Here is a 15,218-nt window from a genome sequence, read left to right on the forward strand (position 1 = left end):
GTTGGGATTCACAGTACCACACTGCTGGAAATCCACAGGTTTTCAACATTTGGTGAATAACAGGAATATTTCCAGTTGTCGAGGTGTAGATTTGGAAGTGACAGTATGGAATATGTACCTGAAGTTTTACAGTGAATGCAGTAGAGGGAGGTGGTAGTATGGTATACCACCATTTACCAGTCCACTTCAAACCTCTCCCTCCTCCCATTGTTTAATGTTCCTCTCCCTCACTAGCAGTTATGGCAAATATTACAGTGACAATTTAAAAGGTATTTGGACCGATGACTATTAGATACATGCATGATATTTTTTGAAGTCTAGTTAGGGTTGTTAAGTCATATACATTGATTTTTAGAAATGTAACCTCTAGTTTAACCAATGAAGATCATGCATGAAACCAAAAGATACTAAGACACAGCAATTGCTTTTGCACACATTTGCTTATTTTTACTATTTTCTGCAGTTTAATTGTCCTTATATGTAGACACATAGTTTTTGGCAATAAGGTGGTCAATTGAATGGCAATAAGGTGACATTTCGACTGTATTATCTCTATACTTCAAGTGTCACTTTACACGTTTTAGCTTTTATTTACATGGGCCTGTACTTATTAATATGCTTCCTTATAAACAACATAAATTGGAAAAACTTCACAAATGCTGTCCCCATTGGACTTCAATAGAATTCTTATTTATGCATAGATGCAGAGAATGGGGTGCATTAATGCAGATTTTCAGCATTCTACTTGAATTTTTACAATTCCGACCACCACCACCCCCCAACTTTTCACATGAACTGTGAGCTATCTGTGATGTTGTTGTAACTATGAGTTGAGAGGTCCTCTTCCTTACAAAACATACTATATAGACTCTTCTTTGATATATGACACATATATTTTCTTTGTAACACTGATAATCACAAATACCAATGGGCTTGAATTGCGTATTTTGTGATTCAAGTATAAATTGAGTGAGTAAATTCTTGTAATCATTTTCAGTCAACAGTTCCATGCTAACCAAAACATATTTACTGATATGAATAGACATGCTTTGGAACATTTCCATTCACATGGATATACTAGTGGGTCTTTAAACAACAGTTCTTTGGATACATACAAAAGTTGTCATTTCCCTCCATGACTATGTGACTTCTGTAATTTAGCTCAGATGCCCTTTTATATACTAAATTGTTGCAGATTACTTATCTATTTCCCATCACCAATGTAAACTGATATATTATATGATTTTATATGTAGCTCCGTTGTCCTGTGCCCTTTGTTTCCAGTACCTACAACAGGCCGCAGTGGATCTAGCTTGAGGCTAAACTTTTGCTTATGGTCAGAGCCAAGTTGTGCAGCAGGGGGGTTAATTTGTGTCCTTGTTTACCTCTACATTGCAGTGTATAAATAATGTAGGCAAGTATTAGTATGTTAAATGCTAGGGCCCTTGTCAATGTGGTTTGTCCAATTGCGGATTTGCTCCTTTAGTTTTACTTGCTCCTAACTTTAAATGAGGCCAAATGTAGCTGAACACATTGTATTTTTGGAGCTGGTTCCAAAAGATGTATATTCACGGATGCAATTAACAGCGTCAGTAGGAATGAGGTGGTTGGAAATAAGGGATTCCATTTTCATATCTGTTTGGTGTAATAAGTCACTATGAAAGACACCTTAGTGGGTTGCTGCGACTTACCTTAGAACAGGTAGTGAACTTTAGTTCTTGCTTTGTCAGTCAGGCATACATATAAAGTATCCCTTAAGTAGATGCAATCAGTGTTAGGGTCCCCTAAATTTGATAGACGCATCATCCCTATAGATAAAGTTTTTTTTCATAGGCGCCTCAATTGTGGGGCCATGACATCCTTTTTTTTCTAGTGTGTCAATTTAGGACTTTTCAGTCCACCAATAAGCAAAGTGTCAGTTCTTTCTGTGCATTTACGCTCTTTAGGCATTTAGTTTTGCGCTGTCTCAAAACATAACATTGGGTTCTGGGCTCAGCGTGTGCCATGTATTGGGAACTCTTTGACTGATACACTTTTCCCAATTTTTGACTCCTCGTGCTGATCTCAATTGTACCCCTTGTTGTGGCAGCTGATCGATGTGGTTTGGGGAGAGACAACGATTATGAAACCTTTTTATGTAGGGAGATAGCCAAATGGTATCTGTAAACTCTCCCCTACTTCGGGTTTATTGGCTAAGAATAATACTTTAAGAGATGCATTCCTGAATTGCAAGTTGCATAAATCCAAGACAGATCAATTTGGCAGGGTGCACTGGGTCACGATGCAGGCACACTCAGATCCAGCCATCTGCACTGTAGCATTGGCTAGGGCTTGCTCATTGATTAGACCCATTGCCGTTAAAGTTTGGCTGCTCCATCTTGACTATAAACCTCTTACCAAATACCAATTCAGTTTTATTTTTAAGAAATGTATTACATTTAAAGGGCTGAACACAGGCGATTATGGCACCCATTCCCTTTGAATAGGTGTGTTGCCGCACCTATTATTCTGTGGCTTTAGAAGGGTCCTCCGTGGAGAGCATCAACCAATTGGGTGGATGGAAATCCTCTGCCTATTATAGATACATTTGGCCCACTAAATTGTAGTCATCATTCTTACATTTTGCAACCCAGAACTTCTTTGGAGGTCAGATGAAGATCCTCAAAGCATTAGCACCTTTGAGGTTTTTTATGGTTTTTACCTTCATATGGGTTGCCCCCAACCTTTTCCCCTCCAGTGTTGATATGCTGGTATGGCCTGCCTTGTCTGCACGGGTGCATCTCAATTTTTATTCATGCTGTAATATTTACTGGTGTTTAATTTGCCACCACATTTATTTGGACCTCGGGACGTTATTCTGAATTTCAGATTGTTTCCTGAAGCCCCTTTTAGTTTGGTTGGTTGGTCACACTTGTATCTTATGGGCTTCTAGATATTACTTGGCATGGGATATGTCCATTTTTACTGTCCCGGTGGACATCGAGTGGATTGGTCATAGGGGGATGTGCTGGTTCGGCTTTAAAGATTTGGGGGTATAGCTACTAAACTGCGGATTTGAAAAATTGGAGATATTGCCTAGAGCAGCCAATCAGATTCTAGTTTTTGTTTATTTAGTACATTCTACAAAATGACAACTAGGATCTGATTGGCTGTTATAGACAACATCTCCACCTTTTCAAACACAGTTTAGTAAATATACTTGGTGTTTAATTTGATTGCCAGAGGTCAAGCTCTAGACTTCTTAGCGATTCATTTAGGGGGTAATAATTTTGGGTAAGGGTAAAGCTGTTGGTCTCATTCATATCAAAGATCATTTGCAATTCATAGCCAAAAGCTGGCTGGCTACTAAGTTATGCTGCTCCAATATCATTCTTAGATTAACTTGGAGGTGTGCCGTAGTGGACTTGTCATGGGTAAAATTAGGCTACAAGTTAACCAGTCTGTCTCTAATTCTATGAGGAGCTTGGAAGGAATTGTAACTCAAACATCCTTTGATTAAATTCTGCCACCCTCATCATTATAGATCAGATGGGGTGCATCTCACTAGGGTTAAAATATTTTTAAAGCCCAAATTTTTGGCTCTTTGGTAGAGTTTCAGGATCAGATGGTGGTAGGCTGTGAGTCCGTTAAAGAAACACAGCTTTTGAAGGGAAAGCATTGCAGTCAGAGGTTCATACATGGCCCAAGAGTTTATGTTTGGCCTCAGGATTCTTACCCCTTCGATCTATGTTTCTCTATTAGGACCATTTGTGGGAATGCCATGGGTATTAATTGTGCGAGCATGTCCTTTGAGGCCAGAAGGGATGTAGTTTCTTTGACACCGTTATGTTACCACCTGGGATTCTGGGCTGGTTGGCTATCCCTATGTTTGCTGTTTAATATTAGCTGGTTAGCTGAACTTGCATCTGCTTTTATTGCCAATATCTTGTCTTATTTCGGTATTAAGTAGTTTTATATTTAATTTAAGAGTTAGAAGGGGAATGTGCAGAGGGAGAATATCAGCCGTTTAAGGTAAAAGTGATTGGGGCATTTGCTGATGCACACGAAAGTTAGAGAAGGCTTAGCTACAAAACTTGAGTACGAGTATTTATATGTAAAAAAAAATATTGCATTTGTGCACCAATGAATTTTGCCATAGGTATTTGGATGGCCTGCTCTATTTGCCTGTGTTAGCACTGATGATGATATGTTTTATTGATATTATCTGAAAATGAGTCATGCAATACAAGTGGGTGTCAACTAACAGATAGGACCATGCAGTTTGCGTACATTTAAAATTACAGAAATTTCAGGCAAAGGTAAAGGATTCTTCTTTCATGTGCAAAACACACCACCAAACATAACAAACTAAGAACATTATAAATAACATCTTGTTTAATGTAAAGTGAGAGTTAACTGCTCAAATCTTTGCCTAAAGCAGGGATGCCTGGGGTCACAGTGTCAGCTTAATCTATATAATAAGGGGCTAGCATTTTTCTTGTAATACTGTAATTTTGTAAGCTGTAATGAGACAGCATGTACCAGTAAGAAAGATCCACATGTTGCTTTGTAGATATTTTATTTAGCTCAGATCAATTTTCTTTTATATTTCTTTCTTAAATATTTTTGAATGTTGCTGTGTGAAACATTTAACTTGCAATGTTTATATCTCTTGCCATTCAGTGCCTGAATCTGTTCATTATAAACACATGCAATAAGTTTAACAGAAAGGAGTCTGACCTCATTTGAAATATCCAACTGATAACTGGCACTGTGAAAAAAATGCACATACCACCTAGTTAATGCAGTGATCTCAATGACATCATTATATATTTTTCCATTAAAATGGCATCAATAAAAGCATTTGAAAGCTACAAAATATATTAGTATAAAAAAAAAATGTACTACTGAAAATGTAGCACACTGACTTTGATGGTTTGAAAATAATAAATTTTAAGGATTTGCAAATGCAGTGTAGAGCCCATCATTACCTAGGTAATATACTATAATGATATTCTTATTTTATCATCAATCTGCCAAACAGTTATGGTCATTTTGATCATTATTAATCAATTGGCCCAACATTATTACATATGTGTCCCAAATAAAACCAAATGTGCTCAATCAGATGTAATATGGCAGAATTGGGGACTACAGTATGGACTGTTTTGTTGGTGGTCAGTCAAATCTGCACAAAATGTATCCAGTATGTCACCATCATAGACCTCTGGGGGTAAATGTATCGCGCTGAGAGTTTTCCGGCGGGTTTGAAAAGTGGAGATGTTGCCTGGAGCAACCAATCAGATTCTAGCTATCATTTTGAAGAATGTACTAAATAAATGATAGCTAGAATCTGATCTGTTTTTTTAAACCCGCCGGAAAACTCTCAGCTTGATACATTTACCCCCAGATCTGGTCTTTTGGCAATTGGGACTGCCTATTCCATACCATTGTGAAACCCAACTGGTGCTGCAGAAACACTTACTGGGTGCCAAGGTGTAATGTAGTACCCCACTTGCTCTTGCCCTCCTCTTCAGCTCTGGCTATGGAGTGGGTGTGGCATCAATGAAGTGAGAGTCACCTGAATACTCAGGTGTTTAGCATAAATAGAGTGGAGTGGACACTAATTGGGAGGCAGTGCAAGCTGCTTAAAGAAACATTTGGCACCAGGCCATCTCAGTTCAAACAATAGACAACTTGACACTCCTCCAGCTCAGTTGGCAGATGTAAAACATATATGGCAATTCTCACACCCGGGTTTTGAGTGCAGTAATTCCACAACATATGGTCAGAGTTCTTCATAAATACAGCCACAGATGCTTCCTGAATGCAGCCACCCCTCTGCTCACAGAATGGGGGAACTTTTCAAGAGGGCTCTCCTCCTGTTGCTATACTGACAATCCTCCCCCATATCCACACTCACTCATAACCATGCTAATGTGGGCAACTATATACGAGTAATGCCTCCAGACTGCTCTTGGTTTAAAACATTTTCCACATTCCATGTCTTACATGTGACACTTTAAATCTGAGGACTGCTTTCCTGTAGTATTTCCCTTACTCCCTGTTACACTTCCACCATGCACACTATCCTCTTCTCTCAGGATAATACTCTCTTAACATGGGGTAACTAAGCACTACTGATGCCATTCTTTTAGGATACCCCTGAAGGTGGGGATCCGTCTGCTGACTCTGCTTCACTACAGCAATTATCTATCTATGGCATATTTTATTTGTCTTTCTAAGGGGCACAATTAACAAATGACGGTATTGCACTATCGTGCACTTACCGTGAAAATAGGTGAAGGAAGTCTGCAATTGATATTTATGACAGCTCCGTTCGACTGTTCAATCTTCAAAACCACTAATTTTCGCTGCAGTTCGTTTTTTCTAACAGTCACCATTCAACAGAATGGTGACTGCTCCTGGCCGCAATCTAACAAGTTTCGGGAACTTGTCATGTTAATGTACGCCAGCTGAAGCTGGCGTACATGAGGAAAGCTAATGCTGTCAGCTCTGCTCCGGAGAGCAGAGCTGGACAGCGCATGTGTGGAGGGATCACATGATCCCTCCCTATCACTCACAGCTCTCTCTCTGCAACGATAGTTGCAGAGACAGAGAGGGGATCTGTGTTCTTGGAACTGGACATGCGCACTTGAAGAGTGAGGAGAAGACCTGAAGACAGCGCTTCCGAAGAGGGGGGTAAGTATGTTTTTTTTTATCACTGAAACAGCAGTTTTTCGGAACTGCTGTTTCTCTGCATGGCTGTACATAAATGTGAGAAGTAGTTCAATCCTTATCATTGCGATAAGGATTGAAAACTACTTTTCACTTTATGTGAATAATGATAAATGTGCCCCCAAAAGCGGTTTGCTAGTGCTGTCCGCAATTTGCACCTGTAAAACAAATGTATATGCATTGTTTTCCTGGTCTGCATCGCAATTGCACAAACCTGCCTATTGTGCCTATATTAAAACGCCACTGTCTTTGCATTTTCAGAAAATGCCATTGGTTTCTTTATGACCCAAGACTAGAATGCACAGGCATTTTCAGAAGGTGCCACAATAGCGGAAAATAGTGCATTTTACATTTACTTACTAAAATAAGTTGGGTGACCAGTTGAAAAAGAGGCTTGGGGCTCTCGGAGTAACTAACGGTTTCCTGAAAAGAATGGAACCCTAATACTTTTATTTACATAAATATGCTTTTCTTTGCTTTGTGATCAAAACCAGAAAAATTTCACAAACTTGGATGGATGTGGTTTCTGAAAGGACCCAATTCTTATTTTTATATAAATTTAGAAAGGAGTTTTGTTTGATGATGACTCTGCATCACAAGACAAGAGATAAAAAGAAGCATTGCAGTTTAAAAGAGGATATTCTCCTCTTTTAAGCAAGGGTGCCCATTTTTTAAGCAGCATCCTGTAGAAAACTTGATGGACCGCAACAGCTGTCATAATTACCAGCACAAGTAAGTGTGTACAACTCAACCTCTGTATGAATTGTATCTACTGATCTAATTAAGTAGTTATCTGGCCTACTTTGTCATAGATTCACATCAAAGTAAAACTTCCTACAAGTTTAGAATCACTCATTTAATTAAATTAAAGTCTTCAGATTCCATAAAACACTGCACAGTTAAGCTTCATTTATGGATTACATTAATTGTAAAAGTTATGGGACATTGGGACTAAGTTTTTTGTGGCACTTTTTCGCCTTGAAATCTGCTTCTCCGCCAAACTGCAACTAGAAAGCATAAAATTTGCACAATTAAAAGTATAGGATGAAGCTAATATCAGAGCTAGCGCAAGTATAGAGTGATTTTGCAGAGTAGATTAGCAGCGCGCTCCTCCGCCACATCACCCCTTTACTGCACTTTAATAACCTTCTGGCAGGATGGAAAGTAATTTTTGCACTGCTCCCCAATACTAGATGCACCACTGCCCCAACACCCTCACCCTACCCAACTGTTATTTCTCGTTGCAAACTTTGGGTCCTCTGCAAAATCCAGTATCTTGCTCCATAAACCTATGCGCTTTGGTAGGAATCTTAGCTCTCTTGAGCTTTAGCCATTTTTGGTCTCCTAATTGAGACCAATGTATGTTTTTAGTAATTTGTTTATGGTGATCCTAATATTAATGATAAATTATACATTATAAGCTCAACTACATGTCTTACTAATAATTATTCTTCCTCTCTGTGATCCACAAACTCTAATAATAGGAAAGTAATGCAAGTTTTCAATTGAAAATTAAAGCAGAAGGGGCGATTGTATCTTTTAGTAAAATGTCATGTATTTTTGAAAGTACTATGTCACTAATTTTAGCCAGCCTGCTCGCAGCAGATTTTGGCCAAAATTTGTAAAAAATTTAGATAGTTGTGAAGAGATCATTAGCAAATAGACTGTAAATTAATGTAAATTAACGTTAAGGCTATAAATAGCAATACAGGAGCAAAAATAGCTTAAAATCACATCATTGTACTTATTTTTTACTTGAATTAAATTCAAAACCAAAACCTTTCAGTATTTTTGGGCAAAACCTGTAACAAAACTAACACAGGAAGAGATTTTGGAACCAAACCACATCCCAAATTAAAACACGGGGGTCAGCGCACGTCTCTAATATCTAGTACTAGTTTTGGGCAAATTACTATGCAAATGAAGTACAATACCTGCTTTGTCTTACACAGTATATTTGGCATGGTGCATTCATGGGAGTATTTTTGTTTAACTTAACAATAAAGCATCTGCAGAAGTGCTGAAGCTAGTGTTTACAAGTAATAACAATTATTTTTAAGTACATGTGTTTTATTTTTTAAAGAAGAAGAGGTACAGAGGGCATTGTGAGGGTCGAACCTATTCTTGGGGGTGAAGCCATGCCCACCACCTTGGCAAGGACAACATAAAGATTTGGCACATGTAGGAAGAGGCCTTGTGATTTTTTTTAGAGTGCTAGGTAAAATTTAGAACTAGTAAGAATGATCAATCTTGCAGTGACCAGGATAAATGCAACTGCAAAGGCTTCCCAGACTCAACTACAATCAGTTCAATGGAACTTCCTGCTACAGGATTAAGCTGCACCATTCACATAACTAATGTATCTACTTGAGTGGTGACCTCTGTTTGATCCACCTACAAGGGCAATGCATTGCGTACCTGTGTGTCAGCTCCACCTACTGTAACAGACTCCACTTGGTGTTGCTGAGACTATCATTGTGTGCTGCATTGATCTCATCTACCAAAGAGGTGGTTAGTGATAATGATTTACTAACCCCAGATACTTTTGTGTTGTCCCCAATAGTTAATTTATTTACCCCTATGTGAGGTCATTTTCAGATCTAAAGGGCCACTTTAAGGTCTTTACCTGCTCCCACTGCCATAATTAAGTATTTGGGAAAGCTTTTTTCCCATATGGTCTTTAAAATGGGTTAAGATGGCTGGCTATGGGCTTAACAGGGGGTTACATGGAGCATGCTGTGTACACACAGACTTCCAATCCCTGATTTAAAGAAAACACTCAGCTTGTATTCAGGATCATACTCAGTTGGAGCATATACAGTATATTTATTTATTGCCGTTAAGATATAGTGAAGCTCTGGACTTATTTGGGAACAGTACCTGTTTTCCTAATTTTGTGAGTTTATGACATTAATTGTTCATTTAATAGATCCTAGCTATGCTGCATTTCAGTGCTTTTGCGCGTGTATATTTACTGCTATTTATAACAGATTGATATCCCATTTTTATTGTGGTACTTCTTCAACTTGTGCATTCATGGATTTAAGTTTGATTTAATTAAATGTTTATTTTATACTGGATCTCCTATATTTAACTATTGTTGTAGATTATCGAAATACATATTACTTTATAATTAGTAGTATTTTCTTGATGGGACCATTTTCTACACTTTGCATTTTTTTCTCGTAATTTTATTTACTTAGGGATTGACTTCCTTTTTAGAAAAGCTGCGATTAGGATCCCATTTCTCATTGTGCCTGAAGTTGCCTTCTAGCGCCAGATATTCCTTTTCTCATATCCATTTCTTAAGACCGATGCCGGTAAAGGAGAATACTGAAGGAACTTGTAAGAAGATTTGGGGTTGCTTTGACCTAGCTTACCACCATTGTGGCTGGGAATAAAGGTGTGCTAACCCCACCTAGGGGTAAATGTATTAACCTCCAGTTTCTTCAACTCCCGCGAGTTCGGCGTCAAAGAAACTGAAGGTTAATACATTTACCCCCTATAGTTGGTTTGGTCCACCTAAACGAGGCCACTTTCAGATTTTTTTTCCAGGACCACTTTAAGTTCCTAGTTTGACCCTGATCCTTTGTTTAAATAAAAAGTGTTCAATTTAAGATTTTTGTTACTAACATATTAAATTGCTAACAATGATTGCTAACAACACAACACACATTTAATACTACATAGCAAAAGTACTCATAGATGGTGATGTCTGCATTTTCTCATTTTTAAAAATATCTCAACTCATGTCAGCAGAAATGTCTTTATCTTTAGACCATATCAATAATCTGCTAGGTGTGCAGTAAATTTTCTCGTAACATAAATACAGACAGACAATAATCCTGGGATCATTGGACATTAATTAGATAAATTCAGTGATATTGTGAGGACTCTGAGTGGCACATTTGTCTTCACAGAACCTGTCAGTAAAACAAAACCTGTCCGGGTAATTTACTACCTGATTCCTAACACTCTTCCCATGGTTTCATGACAAGCACGAGATGACCAGTTTCCAATTATATTCTCTTCAGTGACAGATTACAATGCAATTTGAAGCGGGGCAATTTAAGGTTGCCTAGTATAAAAGTCAAGGATATAAGTGATGATTTATACACCTGAACCATTTAAAATTTAAGTGGCTGAATCTAGGAGAGCCAAGTTTATCATGGGAAAGGAATGTTATTCTGCAGTACATCAGGAGAAAATAAATGGAAACAGAATTGTTCATTTGTTTATATGCCAGTCTTTCCTAAACCTTCTCAAACACGGGCAACTCGGGTTTTATCAAGAGAAATAATCAAATATCAAACTGTCACGTGAAGTGAGATAAACAGATAGTTCTTAGAATTTGAGCTGCTTCAGCTATATTGAATGAAGATAGTAAAATAAAATGAATGGAAGAATGTGAAACATTTTTGGAGATTTGTATAAATGTGGAATAAACCGTGCTGTGAATATAATGCATGGAGCATTAAGTTGATATACTAATGCAATTTTAGGATAAAATGATATCTAGCCTGATTTGTCTGTGTTTGACTAGGGTCAGAAGAGCTTTTTGTTAACACTACCTAGGTCCCTTTCATATTTTTTAAAGAGGGGATAGAGTAACCTATAGCAGATCATAGCACAGCAACAATGAATTTCAGGAGATGCTGCTCTCATGGACAGCAGTGACCTGTTTACTGGTATGACTAAGTAGCTTAGGACAGGAATGCATGTGACAGTGTCATGATGCCGGGAAAGAAATTGTGCTTAGCAGAAGCGTTTGATAGTGGAATTAAAGGTATATTTTCCTACTTTTTCTAATTGTTTTGTTCCCTTTTAAAATTAAATATAAAGCTGCTATTTTATTTTGTATTAATCACTCTAGTTTACTGAAGACACATGATGGTGTTCTTTTTTCCTTTTTTTCTTCTTTTTTTGAAACTGCTATTAATGATTTTGGGATGTATTTATCATTTAATGATATAAGAGATTTTCTGTCACTAGTTATCACCGATATTTAACAATAATTTTTTGCTGTCACAGCTGAGTGATTCTCAGCTCCTGGCCATATTAGCTGGTGGAGGTACTTACTGCCTCACCAGTGCAGTGTGGGAGCATATGTGCATGCTTAAACTGGAGAGTAGGGTGCCAGGCATGCTGAAAATAAACATTAAGCACTCTTGGCATCCCTCTCTCGCCAGAAGTATAAAAACAGCTACATTGTATATTTTGTATTTGTATTGATTAGTAGAAATTTGTTCTCGCACATTTTTAAAGGGTGCCTTGTGGGTTCCTTAGGTACAAATTGTTCCCTTAAAATGTGCACCTAAAAAGCTACCTTCACAGGAAGTGATAGAAGAACCCAATGCCCGGTGGCACCATGAGAAGGTGTACTGGCTGCTGATACTGTGCTGGATTTCCTGTTTCAGTGGTTGGCCAAGATGTGCTGGAAGTGCCCTAAAATCACTACTCAGAGTTGTATGGGTAGGGCTGGATGGACCTAACATCTTATATGATTATGCCATATTGTTCAGTCAAGTGGGAATCTATTGTTCAGCTTCTAGATCAGCTAGACTTCCCAGACCAGGTCACTGTAGGTTTCTTGACAATATCTGATAACTTGGGTGAGGCTACCTGTCAGCCCTTTCAGTGTAACGGGCTCCAATGACTGCCCTGCTATAGACAAATCATCATGAGAACAAGGCCATTGTTAAAAGGGGGCATCTCTCCAACAACAGTGTTCTTCTCATTGGTACAGTTCTGACTAGTGTTTATGCTCCTTGTTTTGTTTTGAATCTCAGTTGAGCATCCAAGTCTCAGTAGGTCTTCTTACTATGTGTACACCTGCCCAAAAGCAGAAGAACATTGGACTTGGTTCCTACCCAGCAAGGTAGAGGAGTAAGATGTGGCTTGGCATCAGGTTCATTGCCCAGGGACATGGTTATTAAAGCCCTTTTTAGGATAGGATTGTTGAAGCCTGTTGTATGGGGAACCCTCTGTACCTCTTTGCAAAAGTCTATATGACTGAATATGGTTTTGAAATAATAAAAAATATTTGAGCTTTGAATGTAAATGTCTTTGCTAAAGTAACTCTGAACCATCTAAGGGCACTGGGTATGCCGTTTGACACATAAGCCAATCTCCAGGCAAAATAGTAATCTGGCAGGTTAAAGAGGACCAGTATTATCCAGTATACTCACATCCTTTATTCAATAGGATCCAGGTACTGAAAAAATGGTGGCCAGATGCAGATACGATGTATACACTCTGCTCACCATTAGTGAGCTCTGTTTGCAAGTTAGTAGCTCCAAATGAACAAGCATTCAGCGTTTGTGATGTGAACATGGAAAGATGTTCCACTCTTGTGCCACATGATTGCTGACATATTGCTTGGGCAATGTTCAGGATACACTTAATTCACAATATATATCCATTTGGGGATTTCAATAAAAAAAAATAAAAAATATTCAGCTTATGTTTGGGTGGTGAAAAATGTCAAGACTATATGGAAGTCTTTTCTGTCCTTACCTTAAAAGATATTTCATATTGCTCTCCTCCCCAGATTTCTAAGCCAGGATCATAGCCTCCCAATTCCCAAAACCATTTTCGGTCAACAGCAAATAATCCACCAGCCATGACAGGAGACCTAAAGAATAAATAATTACATGTCAGAGAAAATAAATGCACTCCAACTTTAATATTGTTCGTTCAATAGTTCCTAGTGCAAGGGGATATATACACTACAAATAATTGAATTATATCCATCTGTACAGAACATGAGCAAATATAGCGTGTTGTATATATTCCCCCTTTGCTTACACATTCGTTGGTCTGTCCACACCTCCAATGATGTCAGAACTTTAAATGAAGCAACACACACCTCCAACTATGCATTTATTGCAACTGTACCTATGTTTCTGTGCCATTAGGCGCCATCATAAAGACAATGTTAATGTTACTCCTAGCACCTGCACCATGTACAAATGTGAACATTTGGTCACTCCCGTATTGAATTCCCAAAGATGTCATACTCACCCCATGCCCCACAGCGACACTAGGCCATTTCTTCTTCCAAGCAGTGGCTACAAAACCTTTCCTTACTGCATTAACACACCACAGCTTTTTAAAAGGAAACTACTGGCTGCTTCACCTATACTTTACTAATACCAGAAGGCAAAGATCAAACTAACTGGAACCCAAGAGCCGGGCCAACCCTACCTTTACTAAGATAACTACAATTCTTAATTCTATCAGGCTGGGTTTATCTTATAGGACATATTCACATTTTTAGGCAACTATGTTTGTTCCTTATTTATCTGTGGTGTATGCATGTAACATGGCCAAGCAATTATCTGTGAAAACTACTTTAAAACACACAATGGTGATTCATGCAGTCATTAAAGGAATTAATGAACCCTTCAATGGTCACCACTCATCGGTATTGCCTATATATATTGTACGTGTAAAACTCATTAGACCTGATTCATCGTCAGACGTTGCGTGCCATAGTTTGAGTGATATTGCACTGTGCATGCTCACAAATGGACCTTGCTCACGTGAAAGCAATTGCATGCAATTCATTTCTGAATACAAATGACGACTGCCTACAATTTGAATGGCGGAACGGGGATAGGAAGGGGCGAAGGCACATAGGCAATGTATAGAACGGGCGTGCTGAATTCGGGCGCATGTACATTCATCCGATTCAAGCTCTGGGCAACTCTGAGGTACTTTTTATCACTTGCACCAGCTACAGGGTAGGTATATGTGCCAACTGATAGTGATGGCTGACATGTATGTATGCCAGAACATGTGTTTGCAAGTAAGAGAAACTGAAAAAAAAAAATTTTTATGCATTAAGAACATTCTGATTTATATAGTCTTGTAAAAAAAATAAAATATATATATATATATATATATATATATATATATATATATATATACTGTATATATATTTATAAATGTATTTTTATTAATGATTATAGTATTAAGAGTTGTTAATTTTTTTTACAGAAGTTTTGGCATACATTCTGATGGGACTTTATATTGAACATATGCATGTATGTATCCTGGAGTCTGTTCTGTCTGTGTCTACAGCAAGTGTATTGTAGCCAGAGCAAACTACCCATATTCAAATGGAAATGTTTCTTGAGATCCACATTCACATTGTGTTCCAAGAATCAGATACACTATGCGTAAAGTATGATTAAAACTATATATAACTAACCTTTGGAAGGAAGATAGTTTTCTTCTAGTGTTCCATATAGACATAGGTTACACATCCTTGTCAGACTATGATTTGTATCCAGAAGTTTGTGTAAGCTATGCATAATTGCACAATTGGCGTGTGATTTATGTGGTTCTGACCAGCTCGGTGTCAAGTAGACATACAGCTACACTGAACTATGGAATAGGAGTCAGTTCTAAAGAGTCAAAATAATCAATTACAATTGTAACCCTAATGCAATTGATTATTCAATTGACACAATGCCATGGGTAGAGCCATCCATATC

At 38.0% G+C, this 15,218-nt stretch overlaps 1 protein-coding gene across 1 annotated transcript in view; it reads right to left on the reverse strand.

Annotated features, from left to right (window-relative positions):
* Positions 1–15,218, reverse strand: part of GALNTL6 (polypeptide N-acetylgalactosaminyltransferase like 6) — a 1,017,111-nt gene that overhangs the window by 125,759 nt on the left and 876,134 nt on the right. The window contains exon 7 of the mRNA XM_075197705.1: positions 13,234–13,351. Within this exon, the coding sequence (XP_075053806.1) occupies positions 13,234–13,351 (118 nt within the window). The remainder of the gene's footprint in view (positions 1–13,233; positions 13,352–15,218) is intronic.

Source organism: Mixophyes fleayi, chromosome 1 (genome assembly GCF_038048845.1).
Source record: "Mixophyes fleayi isolate aMixFle1 chromosome 1, aMixFle1.hap1, whole genome shotgun sequence".
Classification (NCBI taxonomy): domain Eukaryota; kingdom Metazoa; phylum Chordata; class Amphibia; order Anura; family Limnodynastidae; genus Mixophyes; species Mixophyes fleayi.